We start from the raw sequence: 23023 nt of genomic DNA on the forward strand, positions 1-23023 counted from the left end.
CCTGGTGCTAACTGAATCAATGATGTATGGAAGATGCTGCAGCCCAAGATAGGAAAAGAGATCGTAAGGGAACACCTGGCTACTTCAAATGAATTCAGATCTCCAGGGCCTGATGAGCTGTACCCAAGGGCACCAAAGGAGCTTGCAGATGTGATCTCAGAGTCTCTATCTATGATCTTTGAGAATTCTTGGAGAACAGGTGAGGTCCCTACAGACTGGAGGTGTCCCTATCTTCAAAGAGAGGGAAAGCAGACCCATGTAACCACTGACCAGTGAGCTTGACATTGATACCAGGAAAGGTCCTAGAACAGATAATTCAACAGTCAAACTATGAGCACTTAGAAAAGGATGCTGTGATTTCTAAGACCCAGCATGAGTTTCTCAAAAATAAGTCATGCCAGACGAATCTAATTTCTTTTTTGATGGAGTTACTAGTTTGGTGGATGGTCAGGAGAATGCTGTCGAAATACTGTATCTTAACTTCAGTAAGGCTTTTGACAAAATCCCCTATGATATTCTTGTAAGGAAGCTAGTAAAATGTGGGTTGAATGAGGTAACTGTTAGGTGGATTTGTAGCTGGTTGACTGACTGAACCCATAGAGTGCTATTTGATGGTTCTTCCTCATCCTGGAAAAAAATGACAAGTGGGGTGTTGCAGGGTTCTGTCCTGGGTCCATTGTTGTTCAATGTCTTTACAAATGACAGGTGAAGGAATTGAGGAGATGTTCATCAAATTTGCAGATGACACCAAACTTTGAATCAGAATTCAAAATGACATTAACAGATTGGAGAACTGGGCCCAAGCTAATAAAATGATTTCAATAGGGGCAGGTGTAGGGTTCTGAACTTAGTCAGGAAGAACCAGATGCACAAATATAGGATGGGGGCACCTGGCTTACTAGCAGTACATGTGAAAAGGATCTCTGGGTCTTGGTGGACCACAAGCTCAACATGAGTCAACAGTGTGATACAGCAGCAAAAAAAAGGCTAATGCTATTCTAGGCTGCGTCAACAGAAGTCGAGTGTCCAGATCAAGGAAATAATAGCACCATTCAATTCTGCCTTGGTGAGACTACACCTGGAGTCTTGTGTCCAGTTCTGGACCCCACAATTTAAGAAGGATACTGTTAATCTAGAACGTGTGCAGAGGAGGGCAGCCAAGATGATCAGGGGTCTGGAAATCAAGGCTTATGAGGAATTGTTGGTGGAGTTGTGGATGTTTAGCCTGGAGAAGAGAGGACTGAGTGGGGATAGGAGAGCCACCTTCAGATATCTCAAGGGCTGTCACATGGAGGATAGAGCAGGCTTGTTTTCTCCTGCCAGTCCAGCCAGACTGTATGCAGAATGATGTGTGAGGGTTTCCTTCGCTTCAGGCAGCAAAATGTCTTGAGGCAACCATGAGTGGTAGGGCTCAAACCATTTGATTCAAATGACATGAAAGGAGATTCTGGCTAAACATTAAGAAGAACTCTCTGACATTAAGAAGAACAACTCTGAACTAAGAGTTGTTCAACAATTGAGCGTACTCCCTCAGAAGGTGGTGAATTCTCCTTCACTGGAGATTTTTAAGATTCACTGGAGATTTTTAAACAGAGGTTGGTTGGTCAACTGTCAGGGGTTCTTTAGCTGTGATTCCTGAATTGCAGGGGTGGACTAGATGACTCTTGGGGTCCCTTCAAATTATACAGTTCTATGATTCTATGTTTGAGTGTAAAGAATCTTCTATTATTATTATTATTATTATTATTATTATTATTAACCTCCTCTTCACCCTAAGGCCCTAGGACAGGATCTAACAATTAAAACACGTTAAAACAAAAGCAGCATTAAAACAGTTTAAAACAAAATCGCAGAAATAAAGTGGATGATCCATACTGTAGTGCATATAGCCAAGGACTGCTCTCCGTGTACGATGTACCAGTGGTCTCTTATGTGTTGCCAAAAAAGGACACAAATCTACATCAATTTTTCATATGCTAACTTGCATTTATTGCCGTATGGATCCTGTTTCCCGTAGACCCCCTTCCCTGCACACTTTGCTCAATTAGCCCAGGGTGTTTAACATGGATTGCTCATATTTCCATCACAAATTCTCAATGATGCATGAAAAACAGCTGGTCAAAAAAACTACGTAATTAAGTGTATCCAGAATGTAGAAAGCTAGAGCTTGGCAGGCAGTACAGGGGGCAGGAGGGGACACATTCAGCTCAACAAGGGATTTGCCTTTGCCCCATAGCTTCTCCTTGGGGTGCTCATCAGCACTGTTTGCTGAAGCACCTAGTTAGGTGTGATAGGACAGGGCTTTGATCCTTACCACTCATGGTTGGCTCAAGACATTTTGCAGCCTGAAGTGAAGGAAACCCTCACACATCTTTCTACATACAGTCTGGCTGGACTGGCAGTTGAATTTTATTTTGACACCATTGATGGGACAACACCCTCCACTGCAGGGCCAGATTTAGGTTTGATGAGGCCCTAAGCTCCTGAAGGTAGTGGGGCCCTTTGTATGTCCAGCTGTCCTTTGTCAACAACAAATGGTCGCTGTTTTTGTGTTGACTTATATGCTAATTTTTGGATTTAATAGGTATCTCAATCCATTTGCATGTGTAGAATGCAGGCACCCTATATATAGAAATGAGCAAACTAGTGATATTTTAGGGAGCAGGCTAGCAGGCGGGGCTCATTACTTAGAATCATAGAATCCTAGAGTTGGAAGAGACCACAAGGGCCATCGAGTCCAACCCCCTGCCAAGCAGGAAACACCATCAGAGCACTCCTGACATATGGTTGTCAAGCCTCTGCTTAAAGACCTCCAAAGAAGGAGACTCCACCACACTTACATCATAGGAGCCGACACAACACAAAACACTGTTGCTATATGTAGGTTTTATTTGTTTTTTATCTTATATTTTGGAAAGGCACACCCAGTTTTTATCCTTTGAATTTTTGGGGGCCCCCCAAGAGAGAGGGGCCCTAAGCTACAGCTTGTTTAGCTAATACTAAATCTGGCACTGCTCCACTGTAATACTGAGGCAGCTGGGTAGCTTAGGAAGTGCAGAGCAGGCGAACTCAGTGGCCCTATGGCTGCCTCTCAGCCCCTGGTGCCTGAAACAGATGCTTCATTCTGCCTAAGGGCAGAGCTGGCCCTACTGCCACCTGTAGGCATCGTCAGAGCTGGTGTTCAATAATCTTTTTCATAGGTGCACCCAGGGATTTTACCATCGGGTGACCCAGGGGGACAAAGCCCTGGATTTTTTTGTGCCAAAACCCAGATGTCTCTTCCACTAGGGTCGCCATACACCCGGAATTTCCAGGACATATCCGAAATGCTGCAATCAGCAGCAGTGCCCAGACAGAAAAATCAGCAAAAAAGTCCAGGAAATTTGGATGAATGGCAGCCTATGTCGGCAGTGCCATTTTTTCATAAAAATACCTCAAAAGCTCAACAACCTTTCTGTCCGGATTCTCACTGTTTGAAATATGGCAACCCTACCTTCCATTCACTTGTCTTTGCTTACAGGCAATGGATGTAGCATGGAGTGGGGGGTGCTATTGGGGTGGCTGCCCCAGGCGCAAAATTGTTACAGGGTGCAAAATTTCAAAACCTGGTTCTGCCTCAATACAGCTGCATGCTTCTGTTGCTGGGCTCTGTTGAAAATGGCTTCTCCATGTAAACCAGGCAGTGACCTCTCGAGACAACAAGAAAGATTCTTCTTATCTCTGTAGCGGCAATCTCTTGGGTGGCACAGAGGCCGTTAGGCAGTTGAATGTGCATGCGCACTGTGTCCCCTTCCCTCCCTCCCATGCACCCCTCCACATGGTCCCTGGAGTTGGCAACCCACCCTATGCCTCTTGTTATGTACTGAGTTGAGTAGGATCCAAAATGCAGCAGTCTGATTTGTCCTAGAACAATGCGGCAGTATGATTGGTCTGCAAGAGCCACCCAATCCAGCTCCAGGTGGAAGTGAATCTGCAACCTGATTGGCCTACAGGAGAATCCCGGAATTAGCCAATCACGTGCGGACCATTGTGTAAATAATGTACATAAAGCAGATATTTTGGGGGAACTTTCATTCCTCACTACTATGAGCTGAATAAAGAGCATGAAATCCACAGTTGACTCCGAGTATATTTCACCTCTGCTTACAACTCACCCTGGTGCACAGCAGCAGTGATAATTAAACCACATACACCCACCAATTTAATCCACCCAGCAGTCCTTGTTTTAGTTTTCATATGAACATTAGCTCTTCCTAACATATTCCAGGTGGAGGAAGCCCAAACAAAATACTGCACTCAGAAAAACTTTTTGCACTCTATAGCTCAGAGGAAGTCTTGATAGGCCGAGTTTGTTTTCTCCCTCCAAAAAGTGGATTCAGCATATGCAGTTGCAACAATGAGCAAATTCATGCTTATTTGGAAACATTTATGCAAAATTTGCAGAAAATAAATAAAAATATGGTGCTAATTTGTGTCATGGGACCATACCTAGTAACCCCCTTGCAGTCTCATGAAGTGGTTGCCTGTGACTATCTCAATTTACGACATCTTTGTGAGACCTCTTTATCATCAATAACATGGGTTGAGAAGGAACAAGTAAGGTTCTCTCTTGGGAGATAGATCAACTATTAAATCAATAATTGAAAGGCTCTTGTCATTTAATTGCACCTCAAAATTTGCCCTCTGGCACAGATGCCTCGCCTCACCTCACAGAGGCCTGTCTGCAAAGTATCAACAGTCCAAGCCAAGCCCCGAAAAATCCAATCAGCCCTCCTAATGCAAAAAGTCAATAGTGTCCCTGCAAGACGCAACCAAGAAAAATGGGCTTTTCTGGTCCATGGTGTAGTTTCCAAGGTGCAACAGCAGGACCGTGTGTTGTTTTCATCAAAAAAGATTGCAACCATAGCCATCCCTCTAGAATTGGACGGTGCCAAGACTTGTCTTCCCACTATTTACAGCCAGAATTACGCACACACAGTCACAGACAACTTGAATTTCATGCAGCGATTATGGCTTCCTGAGACTACTCACTTTTGCAAAAACAAAGCACATCACCATCCAGTTCTGAATAGCTCCCATAAAAAATGAAATGCCCTTCATGCCAATTTTGGGTGGGAAAGAGCTTTTGTGAACGTGGCCTTGCTCTCATTGGGAACTTTCTTGCTATATTCTGAGCCATCCTCCAACAGATGCCAATTTAAGCGACTTTCATTTAGTGCTGTGGCTACTACATAATCAGTCCTCTTTTCTTCAACATTATGCTACTCAGTCCATACATGCCAGGCAGGATGGAGCTGCTCTGATGCCCCTTCACCCTCTCTCCCCCCTCGCCTGTTTCTCTGTTGCTAATGAACTGCAAACAATGGTGTTCCTTGACTTCACCCATTGCCCTGCCCTATGAACGTGCAATTTAAATAGCAGCTCTAATGATGCTCCCAGCATCTCTAGTTCCACTGACAAGGACCACCAGTGACAGGGGCCAGGGTGGCCTTTGCACCTTCAATATTTTCCACTTAACCCCTTCTCTGCTGCAGGCGTCTATGTGCGCTCTCCACAGCTCCCTAGAACAAATAAGTATTTAAATTTGTTTTAATTATGGCTTGGAACACCGTACATTTCTGACACAGCCCCATCTGGCTCCCTGGGCTAACTGAACCACCAGGTAAGGCTGCATAGTTCGCTGCCTGCCTAATATGAAGAAATGTGGCTTTCTAGTTTGCCATTTTCCTCTTTTCAATAAAGAAAGAATAGTAAATAAAAAAATGAGGCTTTCCTGTATTGACCCTGCTCTATTAGCACCTTAAAGACCAACTAAGTTAGTTCTTGGTATGAGCTTTCGTGTGCATGCACACTTCTTCAGATAGGTATCTGAAGAAGTGTGCTTGCACACGAAAGCTCATACCAAGAACTAACTTAGTTGGTCTTTAAGGTGCTACTGGAAGGAATTTTTGTTGTTTTGACTATGGCAGACCAACACGGCTACCTATCTGTAACTGACCCTGCTCTAGTTATTGAAGCTACGAGAAAAGGCTGTGCATCTAATTTCTGGACCAGAAACCACCCTCCAAGAGCACCTCCAACTTCTAAGGACTTCCCCGTTTATTGTCCTCCATCCAGCCCATCACTGCTTCCAGACACTCACTGGCCCAACACCTTGACAGCCACTCCCAGCTGAGATGGAAAGGGGAGACATAGCTGTGCATCAACAGCACAAGGAGTTTCCTAGGAGCCAGCAAGGAGCATGGGTAAAGTCTACTCTTACCATGGATGCATTCCCAGAAATCTCAGGCACAGCCTCAGCTCATTAGTCTAGTTATGGGCCAAGCCAAATATAGGGGCATTTGCCAGTTCTTTAAAACCCAAATGTGGGTGATTTAGGCTCCTACTTTGACCTTGCAATTCCACCTTCCCACTCCCATTCTCAACACTTAGCTGAGGAAACCTGTTAACCTGCCTGAGCTGCACCAAGTATTCCAAGAACTGAAAATGCTGCTTTCTGGGCATTGGATCCAGGAGTTTTTGGGAGTGCAAAATCTCAGTCACGAAGGAAGGCCCTGCTTTTCTTCAGAGAGCACTTCAGATGTTGTGAAAGAGCTTGTACTACCAGTTAAAAAAGAAAGGAGGGAAAACTAGCAAGCAAAGCAGACTTCAGATTTCCAGAGGAGGCGAGAGCAGTCCCACACAAAGCTTTGCAGCTTGGAGCAAGAGTGAGTGTGGGCACATTGCAGCTTCTGGCTGGGTCACATTTGTAACATCTGGCTGTGAATGCTGGAAGCAGCCGCCAATTCGCTCCAAACAACAGCAGTCAGCAGCATACGTGGAGCTGGAGCCAATCTGCACATTCCAAAGAAACTTGCCTGAAAAACACTCAGAATGGGAGGAAGAATGTTGGGGGGGGGAGACTAAGGGGCGGGTGGTGCTGTTAAAAGTCGCAATTGGTGTACCTGGCTTCAATTTAAGTGGGGAAAAGGGGACAGAATAAAACAAAAGAACATCTGCAGCTGCCAAAACTCACAAAAATAACAGAAATGAAAAGTTCAGCATTGTAGAATGTGGGGGAAGAGTTCCAGCTGTAGAGAGAATGTGAGGCTGCAATGAAAGTGGATTGGAAGAAAGAGAAATGGGGGATTAAACTTTGGTGCATGAAGGGCAAGGTCTTTGCAAGGGAGCCATTGAGCAAATCAAGGAGAAGAAACTGCTAAGCACCTGAATGCCTGAAAGAGGTAGGCCCCATCTGCAGTTTGCATTTAAAGCAGTATCATAAAGGTAAAGGGGACCCCTGACCATTAGGTCCAGTCGTGACCGACTCTGGGGCTGTGGCGCTCATCTCGCTTTACTGGCCTAGGGAGCCAGCGTACAGCTTCCGGGTCACGTGGCAAGCAGGACTAAGCCGCTTCTGGCGAACCAGAGCAGCGCACGGAAACGCCGTTTACCTTCCCACCGGAACGGTACCTATTTATCTACTTGCACTTGACGTGCTTTCAAACTGCTAGGTTCGCAGGAGCAGGGACCGAGCAACGGGAGCTCACCCCGTCATGGGGATTCGAACTGCCGACCTTCTGATCAGCAAGTCCTAGGATCTGTGGTTTAACCCACAGCGCCACCCACGTCCCTAAGCAGTATCATACCACTTTTAAAAAATCATGGCTTCCCCCAAAGAATCCTGGGGACTGTAGTTTGGTAAGGGTGCTAAGTGTTGTTCGGTAGGATTGCCATATTTCAAAAAGTAAAAACCAGGACACCCTGAAAGTTGTTGAGGTTTTTTTTTAGGAAAACCCGAAAGTTGTCGAACTTTTTAAAGACAAAAACGTGCCGCCTTTTGGAAATTCCCCCAGACATCAATTCCGCCTTTGAAATCCGGGTAATGTCTGGGAAAATCTGGACGTATGGCAGCCCTATTGTGAGGTAACTCCTATTCTCAGAGTAGTTCAACAATCAATCCCTCCTCCCATGGAACTTTGGGAATTGCATCCCAACATTTCTCTGATGAAAATAAGGACATCTGATAGAGGGAAAGCAGGACATTCCATGATCAAATCAGAAACCAGGAGGGCTTCTGTAATTCTGGGACTGTCCCTGGAAAATTGGAATACTTGGAGGGTATGGAATTGTAGCTCTGTGCAGGGAACAGAGTACCCTCCTAGCACCCTCAACAAACTGCAGTTCCTAAGATGCTTTTGGGAAAGCTATGACTGTGGTACAATAGCACTTTAAATGTTCACCTGCCACAATTTAAATTCTGAAAGAAGACTGGAGTCTTCTCTACCGGTTTTAACTCTGCTCTCTTTGTGGGCTCTTAATAAGCTGCAATGATTATGCAGCTTATTTCTGTTTGCGGAACGACTGACCTGCTGTAAGGGGCTCTTGAAAAGTGACTAGTCTGGAGGCATTTGATACAATTCTGTTTGTGAAGCTAAGCAGGTCTGGGACTGGCCAGACCCTGGATGGAAGACCATTGGGCATCACCCTGCACACTCAAGTTTTGAGAAGAGAAGGGCGTAAAGAAACACACCACCTTGCAGTGCTTGAGCCAAGTTGGCTAACCTGTGGCCTTCCAGATATTCTTGGAGTAGAACTGCGACCATCCCTGACCAAAGTCCATGCCTGTTGGGGCTCATGGGAGTTGAATCCAGCAACAACTGAATGGCCCCAGGTTAGCCACCCTGATGTAAGCAGGCCTGATGGCAAGAGGCAAAGCAAGCCATGAGATGATACAGTATGCAGTATGCACATGTGGAATAAACTTGTTATCTAGGCAACTTTATAAGAAATGTCAGTGAAGACTTCAAATAGGAGCACATGATTGGGGCAAGTAGTGTTTCCTGAGCAACAGGAGATGCCAGGCACTGGCAGCAACACCAGGCATTACAAAATCAAGAGGGTGGTGTGATGGAGAAACAATGACTCCTGCTTGCTCTAGAACCACTATGTTCTCCCTGCAAGTCTGCGTCCTTGTGATTTTTTTTTTATCTAGGGCTGTATGCACAGCATAACATTTAAAGCACATGACTTCCCCCAAGGGAAACATGGGTTTGTTAAGGGTGCTGAGAATTTTAGCTCTGTGAAGAGAATTGTAGCTCTATTCCTAGGATTATGGGGGGGGGGTGTTGCATGCTGTAAATAATGGGTCGGCAAACTAAGGCCCATGGGCAGGATCAGGATCAGATCCAATTGCCTTCTGGATCTGGCCCGCGGATGGTCTGGGAATCGCCATGTGGATGGCCAGTGTGCGAGCATTCTTTCCCTCTCCCTCCCACGGCGGTGGCGGCTCCTCCTCCCTCCCTCCTCCTGGCTTCTCCCTGCCCTGCCTAGAGGAGTAAGGGGGCTGGGCTTTGTTAGTGCCAGCAGCAGCAGTGCTTGAGTGGTTGCCATTTTAAGCAGCCCCTCTCCGGAGCCCTTTCGTGTGCCGCTCATCGTCCCTCCGCCACCACTGCCAGCCCCTGCCACTCGCAAGACAGGTAAGCAGCCACTGGGTCTCGTGCATCATCCCCCCCCCAATATAGTCCAGCACCCCACAAGGCCTGAGGAACAGTGGAGTGGCCCTCTGCTGAAAAAGTTTGCTGACCCCTGATGTAAATGTATGGTGTGTATGCAACCTAAAGACTTATCATTTAATGGGGTAGTGTCGGGGGGATGGGGGCACGGGCAGTTGCCCTGGTTACCAAAAAATGTTAGGGGCACAAAACTTCAACACCCAGTGCTGTCTCAATACAGCTACATGTTTCCTTTGCTGGGTTCCGTTGAAAATGGTTTCTTCATGAGAACCAGGAAGTGACATCTCCAGACAACGGAATGACTCTTATTTTCTTATCTCTGCAGCTATGATCTCCTGGGTGACGCGAATGCCATTAGGCAGTTGAATGTGCATGCATACTCTATCAGTTTACCTCCCTCCCACCTCACCCCCTTTGTGCAGCCCGAGGCGCTGGCCACCCACACTACGCCACTGCCACCATTCCCCTCCCCCATACACTTCCCCATTTTCCTATTCCTGCATGGCAACCTTTGATTTCAGATCCTGTGCTGGGGATATTTTTCTCTTTTCGGTTTGCCATCAGTTACATGCTCCCCTGATGAGGTCTGCAGGCAGCTGGTCCAGATTTCTTTCCTGCACCACATGACCAGTCTAGGCTGCTATTTCCTCCTGGATACCAGTTTGACTGCAATTCTGAAGCTCATGCCTCCCCCTCCTCCTTGTAACAGTGTTATCTATTGAAAAATATTTAAAAGGTTGACCCACAAAGCAGAGGGTGGTTCCCACAGTGGACCTGAGGAGCTTATTTGAGTTTTCTTTCCTCAACTTCCTTTCACAGGAGTCACATGCCAGCATGCATTCCTCTAGCATTAATGCTTCCTTTGGGACTCAGATCTTACAGAAATATGAGAACAGAGCCTGCATGTGGCAGACATTCTGGGGAAGCCAGCTGTGAGTTTGCTCTATGTGCATGGAAAGATGGAGCTGCAAAAAAAAAAAAAAGGGGGGGGGAGAAATTGAGAACTTGCAGTTCTTCATAGGATACAGCTGGCGTAGAAATGTCCCCGAAACAAATTTTGCATGTTGGTTTTGAGGAAGCAAGGTTTTGCTATTTCCTAGCAGTATATGCTCACCCTCTGTTTTGTTAAGGGCTCAGTTAGTCAATCAGCACCCAAACACGCAGCAACAATTGGGTAAGAATGGAAAGACTGGCATAGCACTTTCAGCTTCGGTGCCTGCCAAAAAGAGCAAATCTCTTAAGATTATCAAACATAAAAATCTTGCTATTGTTAGGAACATTGAAAATGTTTAAGCTCTACAGAGAGGTCCATATGTTCACTGCTCTTAGTTCTCCCAATCTACACATTTCATGGATTAGCATGTTGTTCCAATATGTTGACTGCAAATCTTTTTGAGGAATGTGTTTTCCCCTCTGCCGGTTGTTAGAACAGGTACAAATTTATGCACGTACAAGTCTTAACTCTTCCTGGAATCAAAGCAGAGTATGTTTTTATACATAGTGTTAAACGTATTTGTGTAAAACGGATGACTTTGCCATACTCACTTTAAAGAAATGACCACCATGGCCTCTCTTACTTTTTCCCAGAGTATGCAATCCACTTCATCAGATGTATTGTCATCCTGAGTTGCGGAGGGGAGATGTAAACAGTGAAGCCAAACAAAGCAAAATGTAGAGGTCTGTGTTATCAACTACCATTTTTGGTGAATGGCCACTGTTCATAAGGTAATTGTCACCACCTGTGCTTTTATTTCCTTCTTTACCCTTCGGTGGACTCCTGGGTAAGTGAAGCCACAGAACTCCCACACTGGCTGCATTTTTAAATACAGGTAAAACTAATTCATGAAGGACCTCACTTCTAAAAGAATGACTTCGTTTAACTCCAGCATCTTTGCAAAGGGGGATGAGGCACAGCTCCCTCTTGTCTCTGTTATTTCTAGGCCTTTTTCTATAATTTCTTGCATGTGGCAAGATATGAAGGTATTATAATCAGTGACTAATAATAATAATAATAATAATAATAATTTATTATTTGTATCCCGCCCATCTGGCTGGGTTTCCCCAGCCACTCTGGGCGGCTCCCACAAAGACCAAAAATACACTAAGATATCACACATTAAAAACTTTAAGAATTGATAATTCAGCTTTGTGCTGATGAAGTGTTTCCCATACTATTTGGAATTAGTACCCAAGGTGCTGGAAGCACCTCCTTGGAACGTATTTTGGACTATAAACTTAATTGAGCCAAATCTGAAGGATTCAGAATGGATATGGATACATCGGTTCACTGGGTAACACTGCTGACATTGGTTTCATTCACAAAATCATATTGCAGCTCCTAAAGGGAAGCAAACTTACCCAGATTTCAGAAACAATTTATTCGGGAACCTTGGCTGGATAAAGGCAAACTGGTATTAATTCAGAAGAAGAAATGGTTTTTGGCAACTAGTGATCCCTTGAATATGGCTGTGTGTTCATATGTCACAGTAAACCACCAGGTAATAGTTTCTGTGAAACCCCTGTGATTGCTCGCCCTTTGCTCCTTCCCAGTAGTGGATGGGAGAAACCAACCATGATCCTTGGCTTAGCCTTACATCAGAATCAGGGACCAACTTGTTCTTGGGTTACTAAACTAAGCATTGTGGGATGTTGCTCTCGGATGCAGGCAGGGTCTGTACCTTCACAGTAAACCACCAACCCTTGCTTACCATGTTGTGTGAATGCTGCCAATATCTTATGCTTCAAATAAAGTATGTTTCCTGCAAATAAAATGAAAATTATTTAGTATTGGTAATCATTACTGCTAGTACTATTTTTGAATTCTAAGTAGAAAAAAAAATCTTAAGAGCGGTATTCCTGTTGCAGAATACTGCAGGGATAGATAGCACGGATCACCTGTGGATCGTGTGGAGAGGAGGCTGGTGGGCGAGGTCTTCTGGGATGCCCCGCAGTCCTGGCCCCGCTGCTCTCGGGGAGAAGGGCGGCATCGCTCCGAGGAAGAAGAAGGAGGAGGAAGGGCGGAAGACAGTTCTCCAAGGGCGGGAACGAGAGAGGGAAATGTCGCCGAGGAGGACAATGCGAGCCTCCCGGGGAGGAGGGCGACGCGTTCCTGGGAGCCTGGATCTGCTCCCCCGGCCGCTCGCCTCGCCTCCCAGGTGGAAGGCGGGTCAGGAACTTCTGACAACTCACTGGACTCAACTTTTAACACCTTTTATTTTATTTTTTAACCACACAATCCGCCTTCAGGATTTAGTTGTGGGAAATACATCTTTCCCAGGGACGCCTCACTATTATAGCACGTCAGTGGGGGAGAGAGAGAGAGGCCACGCGCGAGGACCACTTCCACGCTCGCGCGCGGGACAAGGAAGCGCCGCCCCTCCCCCCGCCAACGGCCGCTGCCCCGCCTGCGCGCGCACCCCGCCTCTCGAGTGGGGGGGGCAGGAGCCCCGCGGCGAAGCCACGCCCCCCTCGCCCCTCTGGAGCGGCGGGCGGGAAGCCGGCGGTGACGCGTACGCGCTCGCTCCCGACGAGGGACGGAGGGAGGCCTGCGTGGCAGCTTGGGGACGGACGCAGGGCTGAGAGAGAGAGAGAGAGAGAGAGAAGAGGCGGGCAGGCGGGGGCGCGCGTGTGCGTGTGTGTGTGTGTGCGCGCGCGCGGCGGTCGGTCGGTCGGTCGGGTGGCGAGTGGGTCGAAGTTGCGTCCGGGCGCCTCTGACTGACTGACTGACTTGAGCGCCTGCGGGGCGAGAGCGCGAGGCTCTGCGGCTCCCCCCGCCCCCCCACCCGAGCGAGAGCGGGCAGGGGAGGGGGCTGCTGTGGCGGCGCGGAGCCCCGCCGGCAGGGAAGGCGCCTCCCTGGCGGAAGCAGCCGCCAGCAGGTAAGCGATGGCGGGGGCGGCGACCTGCCGAGAGGCCTCTTCACCTGGGCAGGCGGGCGGGGGGGGGCGAGGGAGCGCAGAGCAGACCCCCCCCCCGCGGCTCCCCTCAGCCTCGCCTCGGACTCGGGACACGCCCCTCCCCCCTCCCCCCGCCCGCGACCCCCACAGGTCACCCCTCCCCCGTGGCATTTCTGGAAGGGGGTCGCTTTCGCCCGCTCACCCCCCCCCGCAGCATTAAAAACACCTCCAGCACCTTATAACTCCCTGCCCACCCCCGGTATTCTTATTTCTGTTTTTAGGAATGGCTCCCTTTTTAAATGCATCAGGTGTGCTGGCCTCTTAGAAGGGCTCCCTCAACCACGACGACCGACCGACCTGTTGGATTCGCGGGATCAGCTCTCATTTTCACCTGGGGAGGCGGCCCCCACCCCGCCCCCTGCCCTTCCCTTCCCAGCTGAACTTCCTCCCACGGCTGCTGCTGCTCTTCTCGTGGTGGGTGGCCGTAGGGATCCTCTCCAGGTGTTGTGGGTCAGGGGCACGAGTGGGCACAGGGCGCACTAGGGATCGTCTGGTGGGGTTGCTTGTGCCACCCTTGAGGAGGTGCCTCTGGCCCCGGGGGATTGCCCTGGTCACTTCTGTGATGTAGGTGAACTTGTCAGCTGAATGCCGTTCTGGTGAGAGGTGACCTGGTGCCATTACTTTTTAATGTGTCTGTTTTACTTGGTTTTTAAAAACATCCCAACAGTTTGCAGTGTGTTTTCTGATGCAGAATCCGGGTGGGCCTCTCCAGTACAGTTCTGCTGTCGTCTCATTATCTGACAGGTTTCTCTTCATTCCTGCTATCAAAGGAAAAATTAGAGGCAGGCTTTGGGGATCCTGTCCAAGAATCCTGCCCAGTGTCTTTTCTGAGCCTTGATTTATGTCTGTAAGGCAGAAATTTGTTTGTCAGTGCACACATACCCATCATCCACATTCATTTTTGGGAGTTGCTCTTGGTATGGATAGAAAATTGTTTTCATAGAGCCATAGAATTGTAGAGTTGGAAGGGACCACAGGGAACATCTAGTCCAACCCCCTACAAATTCAGGAATCTTTTGCTCAACGTGGGGCTCGAACTCTCAACTCTGAGATTAAAAGCATAGAGTATCCCTTCGCTTCCTGCTTGAAGAGTTTCATGTGGCCTTGAGGGGAAGAGCACAGGCTGTGCATACAGAAGGTCCCCAGTTCTTTCCCTGGCAACTTAAATTCAAAGGATCTTAGGTAGGAGTGCAGAAAAAAACTTGGGATTGCTGCTTCATTTCAGAGTAGACAACACAAAATCAACCATCTGATTCTGTACACCATCGTCACATACATTCAAATATGTGAACATATGGGGCTGTGTGAACAATGAAGGGTTATAAATAAATATCTAGTTGTGTAAGTGTTCATGATTTAAGACTGTTAATAGGAAAAACGTTTTTAATAAAAAGTATTTCACAGCAATGCAAACTTGAGATCTGGCGCCTGGCTAATTTCTAACACTGACTACATCAGGGTGTTTATCTGAATGGAAACCCAGGTTAAGGAGGTCATAAATTTGAAAGAGCTTATCAAATGGAAAGTCCTATTGTTGTCTTTCATTCTTTGGTCAACATAGCTAAAGTAAGAAGTTCCTGAAACAAACATTTCCCTCCTCATACAGTTTTGGTATAATCTGAGTTTACTCATGTATTCAGTAAGAATTTTTTCTGGAACTTTGCATGGTTGAAATTTTTGCTAAAAATAGGGTTCTTTATGTGGTTTAGTATCAGATTGCAAATTTTAATGTTAGAATTGGTGCTGGTGCTGCCTCCTCTGCCCAAAGGCATAACATAGAACAGTTGTTCTCATATAGCTTCTTTTTGCAGGGAATTCAGCCTGTTCTCTCCCTTGCATGTTCTGTTCTCTTTGGGAATAGCCTAGACTTGTGTGTGTGTGTTTTGTCGCTTTGCACACACTAACAAGGTGCATGATATCTCCCCGGATCTCCCTGCCTACTCACAAAGCAGATGAGGGGGATCCTGGGCTGCTGCAGCCCACACACAGGAAGATGATGTGACTGCAAGGAACTCTGCACCTGATCAGCCCTCATTCTTCCTGGCATTGGTTCTCCTTGTACTAGTGGGCAGAGTGATGAACTGTCCAGGTAGGCAGAAGCATCTTCAAAAGGCCTTAAACCTCCTTAAAAGCGTATTATAAGAAACTAGAAGAGATACTGTCCGAACCAATGAAAACAGTTATGAATAGAATTTTAAAAGAAGGAAGAATACTAAAGTCTTGGAAAGAAGCATTTACACTCTGATCAACAACAAGGAGTGCACCCAATATCAATCAAAAACTGAGCCTCTTGGGCTTGCTGATCAGAAGGTCGGTGGTTCGAATCCCCATGACGGGGTGAGCTCCTGCTCCTGCCTATCTAGCAGTTAAAAAGCACGTCAAAGTGCAAGTAGATAAATAGGTACCACTCCGGCAGGAAGGTAAACGGTATTTCCGTGTGCTGCTCTGGTTTCCCCCGAAGTGGCTTAGTCATGCTGGCCACATGACCCAGAAAACCGTCTGCGGACAAATGCTGGCTCCCTCAACCTGTAAAGCGAGATGAGCGCCACAACCCCAGAGTGGTCTGCAACTTATTTAACTGTTAGGGGTCCTTTACCTTTACCGCTATTAAATAATGATTACAAAATATTTGCTGATATCCTAGCCAACAGATTAAAAAGAGTACTGAATGAAATTATATATAAGAATCAAGTGGGCTTTCTACCAGGCAGACACATGTGCAATAATATGAGAAATATAATAGATATATTAGAATATTTGGAAGTAAGAACAGAAAAAAGATGTCTTGATGCTGGTAGATGCCAAGAAGGCCTTTGATAACATCTCTTGGAGATTTATGAAAAAAAAACTATAGAAGCCACAGGACTCGCAGAAAATTTCAGCAGGCGTATTGAGGCGATATACAGAAATCAGAGAGCCAAATTGATATTAAATAATGAGATAACAGAAGAATTTAAGATAAGTAAAGGGACCAGGCAAGACTGCCCCCCTCATCTTTATTGTTCATTATGGTACTAGAACTCCTAGCGATTGCAATAAGGAAAGATCAATACATAAAAGGTGGGGAAGATATCGCACGCGATAAAGGCATTTGCGGATGACCTGATATTAACCACTGAAAATCCAGAGGAAAGCGTACAAAATAATAGAAAAGATCCTCGAATTTGGAGAAGTGGCAGGATTTAAGTTAAATAAAAATAAGACCAACATGCTAGCAAAGAATATGTCTATACAAGAAAAAGAAGAATTACAGAAGAGCTCAGGACTAACGATAGTAAATAAGACTAAATACTTGGGAATCTGGCTGACGAATAAAAATAGCAAGCTATTTGAGGATAATTATATAAAAATATAGAAATTAAAAGAGATCTGGAGATTTGGAACAGGTTAAAATTATCATTCTGTGGTAGGATATCAGTAGTGAAAATGAATGTTTTTATTTCAAATGATACCAATAATTGGAGGGGTAAGATGCTTTAAATCATGGCAAAGAGATATATCAAGATTCATTTGGCAGTACAAAAAGCCAAGAATTAAACATAAATTATTAATAGATAAGAAAAATAGAGGTGGATTGGCACCACTTGATTTAAATTTGTATTATGATTTGGTCTGTCTAAATTGGTTAAAAGAATGGATGATACTGCAAAATGCAGATTTATTGGATTTAGAAGGGTTTGACAACCGTTATGCGTGGCATGGAAAGTCCACAGAGGATTTCTTAACCATATTGTAAGAAAGTTGATATATAGAGTCTGAAAAGTACAAAGAATTATTAGAACCTAAAATGCTCTGGTGGCTTTGACCTTTGGAGGCGATAGCAGTGAAAAGAAAAAATACGGAATCAAATTGGGCACATAAAAGGATCTGCTAGAATAAAAACATAACAAATTGAAATTTAAAAAATATGAGGAAGTAAAACATCACCTAACAGGGTGGATTCAGTACTACCAATTAAACGAAGTGTTCAGAGCAGATAACAAAAAAGATTTTGCAAGAGAAATTTCAATATTGGGACAAAGAATTATTACAAAACAAGACAGGTAATCTCTAAAATGTATGAAACTTTACTAGATTGGGAGGTGAAGGATGAATAAGTAAAAGAGGTAATGATTAAATGGGCAATGGACATAGGCAAACCTATTTAATTATCATCATGGGGAAGATTATGGAAAGAAAATTGGAGAATTACAGCTTGTGAGGCTGGGTGGGATTGAGTGTGGGTATGTATGAATATTTTTAAGGATTGTATGAAATGTATGTTTGTATATTCGTAATATGTATGTATTAATGTTGAATTATTTTAATAATAATTTGGAGATTTACAGCTTGTGAGGTGATAAAGGAAATTTTGTAAAATATGTTTTAACACCAAGCAAAATATTTAAAATGTATAAACAAAATCTAAATTGTGTTGGAGTTGCATTCAAGCATCGGGGACACTCCTACATATGTGGTGGACCTGTGATAAAATCAAGAGCTTCTGGGATTTGGTATATGAAGAGTTGAAGAAAATACATGAACAAACTTTTGTAAAAAAACCCCAGAAGATTTTCTATTGGGAATATTAGATTCAGATATTGCTAGGGAAAACACAAAAATATTCCTGTATTCAATATTGGTGGTGAGAATCCTAGTTGCCAAAAACTGGAAAAACTAGTCAGACTAACAAAAATGAATGACAAGAAAAATGATTTGATTACCTTGAGCTGGCTAGAATGACAGATGCAGTTAGGGGTCAGTCTAAACAAAAATTTCAAAAAGAATGGGGAAAATATAGAGATTATCTTAAAAAGCTGTGCCCTCAAATTAATACAGGGACTTGTTTTGATTAACTTTTGCAAAACAAGTTAAGGTATAAAAGTCTAAAATAGAAAGAAAAGTAGGAAAAACGGAATGAGAAGGAAACAGTTTATTAAATATGAAAGTAGACCTGCGTTGAGGACGAAGGAAGTCAATTAGAAGAAAACAAGAAGTGAAATATGGTTATATGTTTGTTTAGTATTTGTATCTATATTCATACTTGTATTTGTATTCTCTTTTTAGGTTTATATTTTTAGTGTTGTGAGTGTTTGTGTTGCAACAACAACATAAACAGCATTAAAAGGCCAGAACAGCATTAAACTGCTAGTGATGTTTATTTCCTCAATTTTCTAAGGAGTCAGGCTAGTTGCCCTGAAACTTCATTATCCAGAAGACAAAACTTGTGAATCTGTACAGTGAATTCCTTAGAATATGTGACACATACAATGCTTCACTTTTCTCAGAATAACCTATATAGTTTAGCTGCAGTCATTGAACTCTTTTACCCAAGGAATAAGAGGGTTATGGCTTGTAGCCCAAATACCTTAAAACAGGAAATAATGATGTGCTTTGTTGCAGTTTGTAGGACTTAATATCATATAGAGCAGAGGTTTCCAAACTGTCGCGACACGTTAGTGTGTCATTTGCAGTGTATAGGTGTGTCACATGAATGTTCCCCACACTTCTCTCAGGGCTGGAAAAAGCAGCTAGCTTAATCTCCGGTTTGCTAGTAAAACTGAATTACTGTGTCGCGAAATGTTGATGCATGTCTAAAAAGTTTGTCACCAACATGAGAAATTTGGGATGCTCTGATATAGAGCATAACTCTTTTGGAAGGAAAGTAAAAAAGCAACAATTAGAGAGAAGTAAACTTCATTTGATTGCTAATTGCCCAAATAGGAATTGGGACAATAACTGTAAATAACTGTAATTTATGTTGCTTCTATAGAATGGCATTTGTGGACACTGCAAAGTAGAAGACAGAAAGTACAATGAAAACAACATATTCCCTCAGAAAAATGTAGGCTTACAAAAATAATTGGTTACTTTCCCTCCTAACATTTATAATTTATTTGGTGCGAACAGTGTGACTAATGCAGGGATTCCCAAACTTGGGTGTTTGTTGGTAGCTGTTTTTCGATTACAACTCCCATCATCCCTAGCTAGCAGGACCATTGGTCAGGGCTGATGGGAACTGTAGTCCAAGAATAGCTGGAGGGCCACGTTTGGGAATCCCTGGGATAAAAAGCAAAATTGTGGACTGTAACATGCAGCTAACACTGAGCAAACAAGCTGTTAGCATTTTAAAGAAACACAGCCTGGGGCATGAGCTCTAACTTTGTCCTCTTCCCAGCAGCAGAATAAACATTTTTATTTTCCTGGGCATTTCAACTGCAGGTGGCTGCTGTGCTCAACCAGGGGCAGTGGTATTTTGTACTGGGGGTTGGGACTATTTTTTGGATGAGCACTTTTAGTATTTTATTGCCTTTTTTGTTTTATTGTAAATAGCTTTGGAGTGCCTCTGAATGTATGAAATGATATATAAATTAGCTAACTAGCTCATTTAGTAATATTACTTCAGTTAGCTTTTAATCTTTATTATGAGATGTCTTCTACATGAAATGCTGGCCATTAATATAGAAGGTTCTGAACAAGAAGAAATTGCGACGACGGTTTTCACAGGGGTTCTGTTCCCAGCCTCTGTGCGCGATGGCAGAAGGCAAATAAGGGCACCCCAGCCTGCCCTGCCCTGCCCTGTTCTGCTCTCTTCTGGGTCCAAAAGAACCTGTGCGCTGGCGATCGCTCATCAGTTGAATGCACCTCAGACTATACATTAATCATTGGGTTGGAATTGCTGATTTTACTATGTTTTTATATATGTTAAGGGTGGCTAGGGAAACCCAGCCAGGTAGGTAGGGAATAATAATAATAATAATAATAATAATAATAATAATAATAATAATAATAATAATAAAAAAAGATAGTCTCCACATTTGCATATGAATATATTTCAGTTGCTCCTATCACTAAATTTGCTACTTATAGTATAGAAGGGAAATAATTGATCGGAAGCCTCACCTGGATGCTACCAGAGCTGAGAATCCTGCTGTTACAAGCTAGGGGTAGTGCTAAATAATGTTGATTAAAAATGGGCTCTGGATAGCCATTTCACAGTGTCTTCCCACTTGAAATGGTGTAAATAAGCTCCTAGTGCTTAAGATTGCCTGAAGCAGCATTATTGTAAGGTTTTGCCATATTTTCAGGCTTCATAAGATGAAGTAGACTTTTTAACATTTTGACAAAATGCTTAGTGAAAGATAGTCAGAATATTCCAAAGATCAAATGCCTGCTTAATGGATTTCTCCTTTAGGCCTAATAGCTGAACGTAAGACTTTGTTTTTCCTTTGTGTGCAGAGTAAATCAACCTTGTAGAGTAGTTCTCCTTATGAGAAGACTAAGTATCTTTTTACATACATTGTTTTTAAATTCAAGAGAACAAAAGTCAAAAGACATTGCCCATTATTGTCTTCCTGTAAGGTGTATAGTATCTTGGTTCAATATTCAGGCAGATCATAACACATCATTGTTATTTACAGCTCGCCTCATTTGAAGCCTCTAACTGTACAAAGACTGCAACCTCCAAAATTGCTTCTATCCCTTTGAGTATTGTTCATGTTGATGTGTTCTCTGAGTGAGCTAAATTTTTGGTGTTAGCACACAGTGATAATTTAGCACTTGAAAAGTGTATACCAATATTTTAAAAATGGTGTAAGCATCAGTATCATCATTTAGTGCAGAGGTTTTCAACCTTTTTGAGCCCATGGCTTCCTTGACCAACTCCATTCTTTGTGGGGCTCAGGGGCCCAGTTAGGTCCCCCCTTGCCTGCCGAACTGGCAGCCCCTCACCCTTTTTCGAACACCCTCCCTTGTGGAGTGTTCCCTCAGCCTCCTCTCCTCTCCCCGGGAGTCCTCTGGGCAGCTGCTGCTGCTGCCCCTGGTCTCTGAGCTGTCCCCCCTCTGCCCCAAAGAGAGATGCATCCTCACACTGCCCCACAGGGGCTGGGGAAGCACCCCCTGGCCAGCCAAAGGTGCACCATTCGCCTGGGGAGCTTGTAGCCAGGGCTGCTGCAACAAACAGCTGTGCAAGCCTTGGGGAGGCAGAGATAGAGGAGGACATCAGAGAAGGGAGGGAAGGAAGGAAAAAGAGACAGAGGCCAGGGTTGCGCGTGGCACTCCTGACCATCATTCAAGGCACTCCAGGGGGCCACGACACACTGGTTGAAAACCACTGATTTAGTGAAGTAGAGATAATATACCCAATTTGAGTCATTCAGTAAAGGGCACTTTTTAATAAAAGTGGGACCATTTCTGTTATGTTTAATGTGCCTATTTGAGCTTCCTATGCAAGTTCCAGAAGCACCTCATCATAAGAGTGTTCTTGCTTCAGTTCTTTGCCGTGGGAACTGTGGGATTTACATTACGTTTTGTGTTGTTGTTTTTTTGTGATTAAAAATACTCTCTCCAGTTTCCTGATATGATGGACAATGATTTATTGTTGTCCCTCAACCTTCCAAATAGTAATAAAGCTGTGACATCCGTTTTAAATGTTACGCTTTCTTACATACACTAACAAAAATGTTTCCAAAGTTTTGTGTGCTAAAATGTCTTATTGAAATGACTTGAGCTAACTTGCATGTGGAATCTGAAGGAGTCTTCCTAGTTGTTTCCCTCAGATGGATTTCATGTGGGGAACAAGCATCTTTTCAAAGATGCAGGCCTTTTTCTCTCTCCCCTGGTGGGCAGTTGTGCTGATTTGGGCCACAGAAATTGTGCTAGCAAATACTCTCTGCAATACTTGGATCACTTCCTGCAGAATTGCCCCAAACTGCTCAGTTTGAGGCTTCCCAGCCTCCTATTATAGGAGATCATCTGGCTGTGTTGCCTCATAAAATTTTTAGATAAACCATAGAGGTGCATAGTAGAATGCGAGACATGCTTCTGACTCAAGAGGCTGAGCACATTGCTTTATAGATCCTTCTTTAAAGAGCAGATTTAGAAGTGCAGATAACTTTGCTTAATATTGATTTTGACACATTGCCCAGAGCTGCTTTGAAATAGTAATTCTCCCCTGGAATTCAACTAGTGTCCCTGCAGCGACTCTCTTGTAAGAGCGTGTATTTAATGTTTCCCCCTCTACATTTTTAAAAGCAATAAACTTCTTAGAATTTTTTATACTTTATCAAAATAAACATGATGATATTCTATTCTTGCTTTTACACAACAAAGTCAGGGAGCCTAGAGAATTCTTTAATAATAGCAAGTTCTTTCCTCACTCATAATTACCTCTGCTGTAGAGACTCAAAGGAAACAAATGTAATATTCTTGTCATAAAAGTGGAGCCTTTTGCACTGTTCAGCGTTTTGACACTGAACGAAATCCCATAGTTAGAAAAACGTATATATTTTGAAGTTGAAGGCAATAGAGACTCTCAGTGCCTAAATTTTAGACCAGTTGTTAGAACCATATTAATTCATGACTGAATGGTTTTCTTTAATGGAACAACTGTGAACTGTTAAAAGAGTTCATAAACTGGCCACTTTACCAGAACTGTGAAATGTGGAAAGCAGTTCCCTATTGATTATTTAAAAATAATGCTGGGAAGGGCAGGATGGCTGCTTCTTTCTCTCTTGGGGTGGCGGCACACGTCTTGTATCTTTCTCCTGTTGAACTCTTTATTTGAAATAAAGAAAACGCCATGGTTTAGTGCCCTC

At 44.1% G+C, this 23023-nt stretch overlaps 1 protein-coding gene and 1 long non-coding RNA gene across 5 annotated transcripts in view; one reads left to right on the forward strand and one right to left on the reverse strand.

Moving 5' to 3' along the window:
- Window positions 1-4115: 4115 nt before the first annotated feature.
- On the reverse strand, window positions 4116-12518 carry LOC310698653. Its single transcript, XR_014521662.1, has 4 exons — window positions 12390-12518; window positions 12203-12253; window positions 5984-6857; window positions 4116-5768 (listed from the first exon to the last, which is right to left on the reverse strand). It is a non-coding gene; the product is annotated as an uncharacterized lncRNA (long non-coding RNA).
- A 366-nt stretch (window positions 12519-12884) lies between these two features.
- NEK6 (NIMA related kinase 6) overlaps window positions 12885-23023 on the forward strand; it is a 93148-nt gene continuing 83009 nt past the window's right edge. Inside the window, exons 1-2 of one of the 4 annotated variants that reach the window (XM_083486009.1) lie at window positions 14630-15537; window positions 19201-19272. Coding sequence is in view for 1 of the 4 variants with exons in the window: in XM_083486007.1 (XP_083342133.1) it covers window positions 15525-15537 (13 nt within the window). In the remaining 3 variants the exon portion in view is untranslated. Of the gene's footprint in view, window positions 13371-13886; window positions 14045-14629; window positions 15538-19200; window positions 19273-23023 lie in introns of those variants that run through there. The other 3 variants (XM_083486008.1, XM_083486010.1, XM_083486007.1) reach the window with 3 other exon arrangements.

This window comes from Podarcis liolepis (genome assembly GCF_965112155.1).
Source record: "Podarcis liolepis genome assembly, chromosome: Z".
NCBI classification, from domain to species: Eukaryota; Metazoa; Chordata; class Lepidosauria; order Squamata; family Lacertidae; genus Podarcis; species Podarcis liolepis.